A 13,437-nucleotide genomic window follows, 5' to 3' on the forward strand; every position below is an offset into this window, starting at 1 on the left:
TACTTTATTCAAAGCTGCCTTCTTAATCAGTCAACCTGTGTTTTTCATCAGATAATGATCAGATACAAACTTGTGTGAAAGAGGTTTGATATAAATTAGGAAATTGTTGGTTTTGGCTGAAATGTTCAATATAATCTATAATTAAAAATACATTTTATTTGAATAAATCTACACTAAGAACTTATTGCCTGCCTGCTACAGCACTTAAAAAGACCCAGGGTTAACACACCTCCAACCCTTAACAAAAAAGTGTTTTCGACTGTCTAATGTTTGCAGCCAGCTAAGAAGAAAAAAAAACAGTGGTGTTACTGTCTTGTGTACAGCCAGAAAGAAGTATGTCTATGAAATGGATGTTGCATATTGAATTTTTTAAAAAAAAGAGTTTTAAAAGAAGAATTGCCTCCATTGGTAGTTTCAGGCTAGAAAAAGGAGGAAAAATAGGCCCCATCTACAGTTGAAACCACAACTGAATAATCTCCAGCCCCTCAATTGCTTTTCATCAATAATGCTTTCTGAATTGTTTTATTAAAACACTGGCTTTCACTCTCTCTGGCGGCTTACATTTTTCCAGCCTTTATCTATTTATTTATTTATTGTTGTGAACGTAAACAGATTTTGCGGGCTATTGTTTAGACCCGAGGTTCTTTGGCTTTTTCAGTCGATGATCCAGTTTGAGTGGAGTTAATCTCTCCCTTCACTCCCTGCTGAAGCTCAGCACGCTCGCCAAGTAGGAACACAAACTAATTCCCTGCAGTTTCAAACCCTGAAATTCAGCGTGAGTAAAACCAAACATCACTCCTGTCATGTGAGGGCAAAACTGAGAAATGGGAGTAATTGGGTTTTTCCAGGACGTTAATTAAGAAGTGTTAGTAATGAGCAACTTGATAGAGCTTAAGATTGGAATTTTACTATAAAGCTACTGGACTCCTGTGGTGCTCTCTTCCTTCCTAATGTGACATTTTCTTCCAGATGATGTTTTGCGAGCCGCTGTTATTCTCATGTGAAACAGCTTCAGGCCTCAACACTCTCTTTGATAAGGAAGGAGGAAAATAATTTAATATATTTAAACCCCACGACCTCATTAACTTGCTTTGCAGCCCAACACTGTCCAAAGTCAAACTTTTGTTTTAAATTCAAGAGTTCATCTCGAAATGTTCTCAGACACTGTTTTTCAAAGCGGGGGTCCTGACCCCGAGGGGGTCTCCAGGGGGCCCCACGGGGGTCACAGAAACTTTGATACAAAGTACTGCACAGAAGTTTAAGGCAGGTTTGAAAAAAATGCCTAGAATTACTGCTGGTTTGAAGGTAAAGGGTGGTCACACCAAATATTGTTTTAACTTCAATTGTTCTTCTGTTCACTCACTTTGCATTTTGTTAATTGATTAAAAATAAACTATTGACATTTCTATTTTTTGAAAGCATTCCTATTTTACAGCATTTTTTTTACACCTAAAACTTTTGTGCAGTATTGTATGTTTTTTAATAAAAGTATTTTATTACAGAAGACACTGAATGTAATGCATACAAAAAACTGACAAAAGAGAAAAAATCTAAAACAAAATACGTACTGTTAATATTACTGTTGAATATTAAGACAGAAATGACAAGGAATGTTTATAGCAAAAGACTGATTTAAATTAGCTTGGCAATAAACTAATTTGATCAATTAATTCTATTCTATTCTATGGACAATGTTTAGTTAATAATGAATATCGAATGTCATTTTTAGTATAATTCTTTTACTTTTATTTGAATAATTAAAAAAAAAGTGAAGTTTGCACTTTAGGATTTGTTTCTGTTTTATTTTTTAAAATAAAAACAAAATGTATTTAAATAATTTACTTTCCTTTTTTTGTAGTTCAGGTGTGGTATTAAATTTTCAGATTTAATTTTTAGGCCATATCATTTTATGGAAAAGGCATACCAGATTGCAATAAGTCGAAAGCTGTTGATGGCTTTAAGAAATAAAATGCATGAATATTTAATATAATATTATAACTGAATTAAAACATACAGCTTAAAAAAAGACTTTGAAACGCTGAACAAAGTGAACTCCACACTGATACACTGTTTAATCTGATTATTTTTCTAATTTTGAAGTAATCTAAGGGTGAAAAGGTGGTAACAGTATGTAAAGTTTTTTTTAAATATAATAATATGAATATTAAATATCATATATTATACTGTTTTCCTTGACCTCTGTGGAAAGGTGTCAAGATATTTCCATTTAGATATGAGATGAATTTTAATGTCTGAGGATAATATTAATATTAATATTATTTATGTATTTTGTGTTTTCTCTTAACTTTTCTTAATGCACATTTTGAGTGGTGTAATACATAACCAAAACAAACATTTAATCAAAGTGTGCTGTGCTATCATCTCCCCAAAGTCATGTTTTATTTTGAAAATCATTATTGAAAGTCCCAGCGCTCTTACATCTTATTCCTTTGGGAAAGGATAATAATACATAACTGAATTATCTAAAATAATTGGTTTAGCAGATGTCAATTCTCTTTCCAGTGGGGTCTCAGTTTAATTTGCTGTTTGTACGTTGTTATCTCTCAATTATGTACGCTGGTCAATCTGCCAGAGTGCTGAAAACTGTCGACAACTTTGAGCCAGGTTATCAAATATTTTACTGAAAGAAAAACTGACACAATCTGTTTAAATCGTTGTAAATTAACTGCTCTGTCAACTGTAGGTCATTACGGTGACATGCATGTTTTTGGAACAAGTGTTGTGGTGATTAAAAAAATGTCAGTGAGAACAGCTTATTGAACAGCAAAAGCTATTTATCAGAGTGAAAGTAAACACTGTAATTGAGACAACAATCTACTGTCGGATACGACCCCAAAGACATTTTGTTTTGGTGTCACGGCCTTGTGAATTAGAAACTCAATGTAATCAGCTTTTAAGCCTGTTAACCACTTCTTCTATGAAAATCTTTATTTCTCTTTTTCCTATTGAAACATTTTAATCAACACCCTGACCTGTCAAGGCTTTTCTGAATCCACCTTTCATCAACAGTTGGTTTAGTTAGCCTTGCTATATAGTTGTATTTGACCCTTGTGTTGTCTCAGGGGCCAAAAATGATAATGTTTAACAGTGTAGGAAACCCCCTTAATGACATTTTTTCAACTTGAAATTCAATGACTTTTCAAAGAATGAGCCCTACATAAAAAAAAGTAATTTTGCCTTTGTTCATATTTCCATGATAGCTGTAACAGGGAACAGATCTTGTTGACCACAAAAAACATTAAAACCAGCTTGCTAAAAAAAATGTTTCCATCAATGCAGCACCTTAAGCAATACAAATTATAAAAATAATAAAAATAAACCACTAATTAAACAATTAACCAATTATGCTGTAATAAAAACGAATGGATTCCACTGATTAAACACAGTTGTTCTGCACTGTAAGAGGGAATACCTTGATATTTACAAAGTGTGTGATGAATGACAGGTATTTTTCTTGATGCAAAATAGATTTAGGTTTTAAAATTAAATCAAGCTGCTTTATTTAAGGGGTTTAGTGAAAGTGGGTCATTATTTACAAGGGTTAATAGTCAAAATAACTACATTCGATTTTTTTAAATACAGTTATAGAAATGTGTACAATATGATACTAAACATGTATTTCTTCGAGTGCATCCTAAAGTAACAATTGAGATTCCAAAGGATACTCCGCTAACAAGCTAGTGTCCCTCTATACAGACATACTTTTATTAAAACAAATGAATATAAGAGTTGAACATATTCTCTCAGTAAAACAGCATCAGACTTTACATGAATGAATTGTTGAAAGGACAGGAAAAGTTTGTCAAAATGCACAATGGGAATGTGAAGCCTCGCAAAAAGATGTTAGTAAAAGCCAAGCAGCAGCAGAGCGCTGTCTAGTCTCTTTGCCACTCACACACTGTAGTTGGCTTCACGCTCTTATCGATTAGTTAAACACAGCATGAAGTGCAAAGAAACAAACACTGGCCAGCCACTCTTAACTTAAATAATAGACCATTCACCCTCCCTGTTTTTTACTCACTATCCTCCTGCTCTTCTCTTCCTCCTTTTACAATCTCATCCCTCTCCAATATTTCTCTGCTGCCATTCCTCCTTTATCTGTCTCTCTCCGCCTGTGCTAATTCTCTTCTCTCTCTCTCTCTTCAGGTCATCCATAACTACAGTCTACATCGAAGTTTTGCCCCCAAATAACCAGAGTCCACCACGTTTCCCCCGACAACAATACAACCTGGAGATCAGTGAAGCAATGAGGACTGGAGCCACACTGCTTAATCTTCAGGTACACTCATGCTCTGTCTGTCACAAATATCTCTATCTGAATTAATTTTGGCTGATTACATAGGTCAGCCCTACACATGGGTCTGTATGTGACTGACTGTGTGACACTTTGTTCAGGGGGCGGGGCTGCTCAAGGCTGCTTGTCCGCTGTCCTCTTCAGACCAAACTGTCAAACTATTGCTATTTCTCTCATCAAATATTTCCAGAAACACATTTTACTGTACTGTTTAGTTCTAATTTGAGAAGAGTGTTACAACCGGGTTGTAGGTTTTTCCAGAGGCAATTTACTATTCAGCTAACTAACTATTTCAGTCAACAAGTTCCTCAACCAACCGGCACGTTCTAAATAGCGCACACGTTCGGTTGTAACAAAGACTGCAGTTTCTGTGAATTTATGCTACAAATCCACTGACCTAGGTTTAAGGCAAAAAAATCACTGGTAAGGCGTTATAAAAGACAGTATAAGCAGTAAATAAATGTACATAAAAGCTGGAAGTGAAGTAATTACAAGGGTCACGTGACTTCCGCAAGTTACGTAAAAAACATGTTACGTTCAAAAATGTGATTCACGTAATTTATGTAAACACCATAACTTGTGTTAAAAATCGTTCACTTTTGTTTTCACGTGGGATGCGAACCCTGATCTACTGGGTTAAATTCTGCCTTTTGTTCGACCTATCCACCAACCCAACCTCCTGCCAAACTTTTAACTTCGCTTTGCCATTAATCACTACATCCTCATGCAAGATGGCGGTAAACACATGCAGCCGACAGTGAAAATCTGTGAAATATCGCTTCTATTTCACTTCTATTTCGCTTCTGTTTCGCTTCTATTTCGCTTCTATTTCGCTTCTATTTCGCTGTCTGTAAACAGAACCTACATGAACATTTTTGAAGGGAGAACAGGCTGATTTCAATCATTTATCCATTACTTTTAGCGAACTAAGAAAGCTTTTTTCTTGATAACATTTTAATTCCTTTTTTTTTTTTTTAAATGTACTACTCTGCAATTTTTACACATAGCCTTTCCCTTTTTAACTGCACAAATAACTGCGTTATATAACATATAATTGTAGTTTATACTAATTGAAATTAGTAGAATCTAAAAATCTGTGTGTCAATGTGTTGTGGCCCTCTGTGTTTAGGCAGTGGATCGCGAGAGGGACCCGATCACCTACAAAATCCAAAGCGGAGACATCCATGAACATTTTGGACTACAGCAGAAGTAAGTACACACACACACACACACACACACACACACACACACTAACACACACACACCGATCTTATTTCATCATTTTTGATGACAACTGTAGAGCTTGTTAAAGTTAAAAATTTCAGAAACTAAAGCAATACCCTTTTTCTTATTTGTGTAGCATTCTGAGAATGTGAATACTGCATAATCATGGCAATATACAAGTATGAAGTGTGTGTGTGTGTGTGTGTGTGTGTGTGTGTGTGTGTGTGTTTGGTTGAAAGCAGTCTAAATTATATCATTCAGGGCTCAGGCTCCGCTGAGGGCTTCACATAAACACACCAATACACTCCCCCCTATGCACACACTCACCACACACACATACAGACTCTGAGGGCTTTTGTTGTATTTATTCATTTATTGCTCATTAAAAATGCATTTCTTATGCTGGGGAAAGATCCTATCTGCATTTCTAGAGGGTGGAGGCGAGAGAAAAAAACAAAGGAGAGTATGGTAAAAGACTACATGAGAATTATGAGGATGGGGAAGAAAAGAGGGAGAGTAAAAGATAAGAGAACAGGGCGTTGAGAGCGTCAAAGATGGACAAAATGTGAAGGAAATGCTGAACAACAGTGACGGAGAAATGAGGATTTAGAATGAAAGAAAAGGACGGAGTAAAGAAGTCGGCCACTGCACGATAATTCATAACAACAAAGATTAAAATGAATTGAAGAGCTTTAATTTCTGCATTCTAGGAGTATCTGAAGGGCTGGGTCTGACATAGTGGAGTCTTCCAGTGTGTGCCAGCATTTTTCTGTGCCTCAGCTGCGCTTTGTGCATTATGGCACTACTAGAACAGACCAAGTTGTTCTTTTTTTCACCACACAAGTGCAACATGGCATGCAGCTCATATTGGCACAGAATGGGGTGATTTTTCATTGCTTTTGTGCAGAATTGAGCTCAGGTAACCGTTCTAGAAGGGCATCAGGAGAGCATGTGAATGAGTCTGGTATTGGCCCATTGATTCCATTGATGGAAGACACACGAATGGCCGAAAGATTCAGATTAGTTTAATATGGAAAAAACTGGGCCATCATCAGTACAGGATACAAGGGGTGATCTTTTTTTAAAATATAAATACATTGGAATTCCCCTGGGTTTATCCAGAACAAAGGGGATTTAGACTATAGTTTGAGATGGCATGTGAAGAAAATGTGTCAAAATGTGTGATGGATGTGTCTGTGTGTGTGTGAGAGAGAAAGAGAGAGAGAGACAGTGTGTGTGTGTGTGTGTGTGTGTGTGTGTGTGTGTGTGTGTGTGTGTGTGTGTGTGTGTGTGTGTGTGTCAACATACTTTCACAAACTTTGCTTTTCATGAATCATCTATAAATAAACATGGAATGCTTTTTAGTTTGTTAAAAAAACACATCACATCTTTCCCTCTATAGACCACTTAACATCTGCACACACACACACACACACACACACACACACACACACACACACACACACACACACACACAGTCAATACTAAGAGAAAATGAGCATTTCAGATGGTTTCTAATTCATGAAAGTAGCTTGAATTAAAAGCACTTCAATCGTTATGTAAATCTTCACTGCAAAAAAAAAAGTGTAATCAATCAAGGCCAACATCAAAGGTTTCTGCAGGGTTTGATTGGTCAGAAGTCTCAGAGAGGCTGTACTGAAGCTGTTGATGTTCCAGAGTAGATTATTACTTTTGCGTTAATAATCTGCATTTAAATCTGACTTTTATCTCTGCTTCTATTTGCTTCTGTTTGGACATTTCTGATGACTGAATTGTACTCAGTAACTTGAAGTCTATATGACTAGTATTAAAAAAATGTCTGGATACTGCTAATTCACCATTCCACATGTTTTTTGTTTATCATTCATAGGATTACACTACAAATCTGCATTTCGGTGTCGCAATTCCACCAATAAACCTAAATGTTGTTGTTGTGAGATTTAACTTAATCATCATTGTTCAGTCATATTTAATTAAGTCTCTAATGTGCAATTAATCAGTATTCAGATTTGGATAAGATCTGACTTTTAGCTGAAACAATTCATTGATTGATCAATTAGTCAATCAAGAGAAAAACTATTGCAACTATTTTGATAATTAAAACAATGCCAACATTCTCTGATTCCAGCTTCATAAACTACATTATTTATATTAAAGATTTCAACGGACCATGGATTTAGTCCGTCCGTTGCCTAGAGGTAGGGTTGCCAGTTCAAATCCCAGGACTGATAGGTCAAGGACTGAAGTGCCCTTGAGCAAGGCACCCAACCACTCCTGGGCACAGAAATATGCTGTCCAATGCTCCTAAGCATAGTGTGTAAAAAAAAAGATGGGTTAAATACAGAGTTTGAATTTCCCCAATGTGGGACTAATAAGGGAAACTTAATTTTAATCTTAAAAATGTCAATACGTCAGTTAACCCATAAGAACCCAGACCCATTAATCCTTAAAGTCAAATTATGGGGGATATACCACAGACCAAGTGAACCACATAGAACACATTTATGATGTTTTAATTTTTTTTTAAATCTACCCCTAAATGTCAAAGATCTGTGATATGACATGTTAGATTTGGCGTTTATGGAAGTTATGTTTATGATATTTCTTATTTTAAAATAAATAAACTAGACACCTTTTCTGCTCACAGAAACACAAATTTGCCTTTTTCTATGCATCTCCACAACATTTATCAAAATTGTGACAGGATAGGATAGGATTATTTTTTGTTTATATTTGATCAAATGTACTTAGATTAGAATTAGAATTGTTAAATGGGTTTAAACTTAGCCTAGTAACAAAAAAAAAGCTTTTTGAAATTAGCTACTTTTCCACATTTCTGTTTCCAGTCACACACATATTTTGGAGAAGTCCCTTCTTGTCACAGTCAAACAGTCTTGCTAAGGGATTTAATGAGTTAAGGTGAAGCATAAAGCTGAATATGGGAGATTCTAGAAGATTTAAAGTGTTTGTTACACGCGTGTCACCGTGGTTTCTTATGGGTTAAATTCTTCTTCTCACAAATCACAAATTTGTCTCAAAAGGCTTTAGAGACTGTACAGGGTAGGACATCCTCTGTCCTTTGACCCTCAAGTTGGACAACGAAAAACTACAAAATAAACAACAACCAAAAAACACCTTGAGAATGTGAGAGGAGAGAGGGAGGACAGAGGGGGAGGGTTGAGAGACAACAATAAAAGCGTTATAACCTTATAATGACTGTGGTAGTAATTGTGGTGCTGATGAATAGAATTCAATAAAAGCAGGAGTAACAGTTAAAGTAGCGGTAATAATAGAAGGAATAGGACTTGTGGTCATAGTAGCAGTGGATATAAAATGACGCAACAGCTCGTTGCAGCACGTACAGCTCTGTACAGTTGTGATGCCAATTTTTTGACATTTTTCTGATATTTTATAGCCTTAATTTTGATTGATTAATTAAAAAACAATTAGCAGCTTCATCAATAATGACAACAAGCAACTGCTGCAGCCACAATCTACTTTTAGTTTGTGGTATTTTGCATATAAACCTAATAGTGGTGTTTTTATGACACACCGCTGCCTGAGCCATTATAGCAACAGCACCCGAGAGGACATTCCTTAATATCATTGTGGGTGAGTGTCTCCATTATCACTGTAAAAATGCACTTCTGGGTGTTAAGGTTTTTATGCAGTGGTTATCAGTGCTTACAATTGTGTGATATGTTTTCTCCAAAGTGGTGCATATAAAGAGGAATACACATTTCAAGAAAACAAGGCAGATGTCCAAATGTTTCCCATGATCCAGAGTTAGCATAGAAATGGCTGAAAGTATCAGCAAGAGAATGATCAACAGGGTTCGCAATCCCTGATTTATGAACTGAAGCTTCTCCTTAAATCCCAAGATTCTTTGGGAATCTCAGTTTTAGTTTTTCTTTTGGCTCTGTGGTTTTTATAGTTTTGTTTTGATTTTTCTGATCCATTTTTAAGCTGATGCCTACAGGGTTAACATGAGTCTCTGTGTGTTCTCTCCAGTTCAGGGCATTTGATGCTGGACAAGCCACTGGACAGGGAGTCTCTGGATTATTACACCCTGGTGGTCACAGCTTCAGACGGACACCCAGATGGGGTAAGAAACTGAGCTGCAGCACACAGATATTAACTGGTTGTCTTTACTTGAATTGTTACACATCCCCAGTGGAATTAAACTGAGTGGCTGCCAGGAGGGAAACTAAATCCTTCACAGTGAAATGCAACAAACAACAGCTGTGGCATTATGTGCAAGAAGGGATATCAGAGGCAATTTTTCTGAAAAACGTCTCATCCAGTAATAATAGTAATCATGATAACCATTATCATCAAGATAAGAAGCCAGCATCTATATGTAACAATGCATTTTACTACTAATACTTAAATAAATGGATAGGAAAACTAATAGGTAATATTAGCTGTGGCCCTGCAGCCCTGGAAAGAATAAGCAGTTTACACAATGGACAGGAGAAGAAGAATGTAAGCAAATTACTACCTGGGACCAAGGTTATTATAGTTAACGAAAACTAACAAAATAACGAAAACTAAAATTGAAAAAACATTTTCGTTAACTGAAATAAAAATAAAAACAAGAGTTTTTTAAAAACGATAACTAACTGAAACTGTATTGTGTGGTTACAAAACTAACTAAAACTAACTAAAATGAAAATGTCCTTCGTTTTCGTCTTTGTCAACTTTTTTCATTCATAATTCAGTGTTTTTCTATTTCAACATGCAGGAACACATGGTAAACATGTTTACTGAGACTGGGATGTCTACACTTCAACCAAAATCCAAACACCCCGAACTGTAAGAGTTAATAACCTTATTGGGGCTGAGATGGATAAACCAAAGGACATGAAGGCACATACCCATTACAGAGAAACTAAAACTAACACTAAAACTAATAAAAACTAAACTAAAACTAAGCATTTTCAAAAACTAAAAACTAAACTAAAACTAGCAAACTCACTCTAAAAACTAACTAAAACTAACTGAATTTGAAAACAAGAATTCAAAACGAAATTAAAACTAAAACTAATGAAAAATCCAAAACTATTATTACCTTGGCTGGGACAACAAAATCTTTGGTGTAAGTGAACCTCATCTGGCCTTCGATCTTTAACAGCTGGATGTGAGGGAGACCTTGTAGCATGAAAGTGTGTATGAACAAAAACAGTGTTAAATCAAATGCTACTGAGTAGGATCACTGATCTTTTATGCATATTAGCCATTGTTATTAGATCATGTTGTGTCTCAGAGAAGACAATTGCGATGATGTCAACACTGACCTGGCTATGTCAGAAATGCATCTTTTCTCTCTGTTTTGGCTGTCTGTCCACACTTAGTCATGCCAAATGTCATGTTCAGCGATAGGTTATTATAGTCAACGAAAACTAGAATTGAAAAAACATTTTCGTTAACTGAAACAAAAATAAAAGACTGAGATTTTTAAATAAAACGATAACTAAATGAAACTGTATTGTGTGGTTACAAAACTAACTAAAAATAATTTTAAAAAGTGTCAACTTGTTTCATAATTAATCCAGTGTTTCTATTTCTCCACCGCTGAGTGTGTGTATTCCTGCTTTGTGGGCTTCCGGAAGAAGCGCGAGTGAAATTACCATATTGACACCATATTGGCTGTGAAGAGCAACTTCTCAGCTTTCAGAAAACATTGGAATTTTCCCAATAGCGCAAACCGTTTAGTTATTATGGTAAAAGTGTTGCCGGCACAACACTCTGTAAACTTTGAATGTTGTGCTTCCACTGTGTGCAAGTGAAAGTCTTCAATTCAACCATGATATTACAAATCACATTTCTTTTGCAGCTGCACTGAAAATCCAGCAGCGGCAGCACACTGCCACAGAATACATAGGGGGAACACTGCATAATCCTTTTTGGTTGATATGAAATGTATTTATTTAGCTCCAACTCAAAAGCTGCTGGTGAGCGAACATGCAGGAACACATGGTAAATATGTTTACTGAGACTGCGATGTCTACACTAGAACCAAAATTCAAAACACCCGGAACTGTAAGAGTTAATAACCTTATTGGGGCTGAGATGGAAAAACCAAAGGAAATAAAGGTTAAATTTATTATGACTTCTTTGAATCTCGCACCCAACACAGCCCATTACAAAAAAACTAAAACTAAAACGATTAAAATCTCAACTAAAACTAAGCATTTTCAAAAACTAAAAACTAAACTAAAACTAGCAAAATCACTCTAAAAACTAATTAAAACTAACTGAACTTGAAAACAAAAATTCACAACGAAATTAAAACTAAAACTAATGAAACATCCAAAACTATAATAACCTTGGTTCAGCGTTCATGTCACACTGAAGCAGAAATTTATATCGGTTCAGTTTAATCTGTGAGTTTCAAAGCATGAGCAGCAAAGGAGCAGCCAAACTTTCTGTGCAGTGTGTGGCAGTAAATGCACACTGTAGCTTACAGTTTGCCCATACATAAACACATAGTGTGCTGCTCTCTGGCTCTGTCCAGATACAGAGGTCTAGGACGAGCCACTTTTTAATTTTTTTTCTGTTGCCTGTAAGACACTTTCTGTCATTTTAAACATCAGGAATCTTGATCACACCATACAGGTCCACGTCAAAAATAACTTCCTGAAAATTATGTTTTTGTTCACCTCTAGTGGCATAAATACTCACTTTGCATGCTGCAGCAGGACAGTTCAGTCCAGTTGGTTCATACACTGAAAAAAATAAAAAATAAAAATAAAAAGCTTTAAAGTTAAAGTTAAATTTAGGGTAAAATACCAGCAGCTGTTGCCAGAATTTCACCGTAAAAAAATAATTTAAATGTAAATATTATCAAAAACTTTTGACTGGATAGTCCCTTTATTTTATTTTTTTGTGTATTTATTTTTATTGTTTTCATAACAGAAAAATATATACAAATGATGCATACAAATTAGAGATAAATGGTGGAGATACACAGAACAATATGTTTTGGTTTTTTTGACAGAGTTTTTGACATTAGACAAACAAAACAAGGGTATAACATAAATGGCACAGCAATAGAATATCACTAATTCAGTTTTTAGACATTAAATCAAGAAAAGGTTGCCATATTTTAAAAAAGATATCCTCTTTAGTAGATATGATGTACCTGACTTTCTGCAAGTGTAATACATTTCCCAGCTCTCTCAACCACATTTCAAACGTAGGAGCCCTTTCAGATTTCCAAAACTGTAGAATTAACTTTCTGGCTAACAATGTTGAAAGGGAAGTCCCTTTATTTTTAGGGTAATTGTGTCCTTGTGGCATTATTGTACTTCTCCTTTAATTTTACATGAAAACCGTTTTTTCCACAGTTCAAAAGTTATGTAATATTCCTTGACTTACAGTAATTAAAAGCATCTACTACAGTACAGTTTTACGCCCTATTGCTGATGCAATTTGACAGTGTTTTACTGTAATTTCTTGCATCTTTCAACATTTTCTACAGTGTAGGAACTATTCTCTTTCCTACTGTACATGAAGCTGCTCAAAACAAGGTCTGTGGATTATCTTCAGCAACCAGGTCATGATTTCTGGAAATTGATTGATTGCTGTTGAATTTTTCAAATGACCAACTCAAAATCCACTCTGCAGCTCATACCAAAACAATCTAGATTGAATAGCATGACAGGTAAGAGGGGACATATATATTTTAGATTTAGAGTGAAGTGTCCTTTTAACCAGCAGAGAGACTTGACAAGGTGACCACATGCTGAGTGTGATCAGACGTTTTCTTATTTGCCACTTGTGGAAGAACCAAAAAATCGTGCAAACTGGCGATCACCTGTACTGTGCCCTTAGACGTTCCCAACTAAAATTCTTTCTCTGTCAGAGTTTATGATGTGCCTCTCAAGTGCAAACAC

General features: G+C 35.6%; 1 protein-coding gene across 1 annotated transcript in view; it reads left to right on the plus strand.

The window, feature by feature from the left end:
- Positions 1-13,437, plus strand: part of LOC131959323 (protocadherin-15-like) — a 229,577-nt gene that overhangs the window by 105,016 nt on the left and 111,124 nt on the right. The window contains exons 18-20 of the mRNA XM_059324483.1: positions 4,168-4,300; positions 5,445-5,524; positions 9,551-9,644. Coding sequence (XP_059180466.1) covers positions 4,168-4,300; positions 5,445-5,524; positions 9,551-9,644 — 307 coding nt within the window. The remainder of the gene's footprint in view (positions 1-4,167; positions 4,301-5,444; positions 5,525-9,550; positions 9,645-13,437) is intronic.

Source organism: Centropristis striata, chromosome 21 (assembly GCF_030273125.1).
Source record: "Centropristis striata isolate RG_2023a ecotype Rhode Island chromosome 21, C.striata_1.0, whole genome shotgun sequence".
NCBI classification, from domain to species: Eukaryota; Metazoa; Chordata; class Actinopteri; order Perciformes; family Serranidae; genus Centropristis; species Centropristis striata.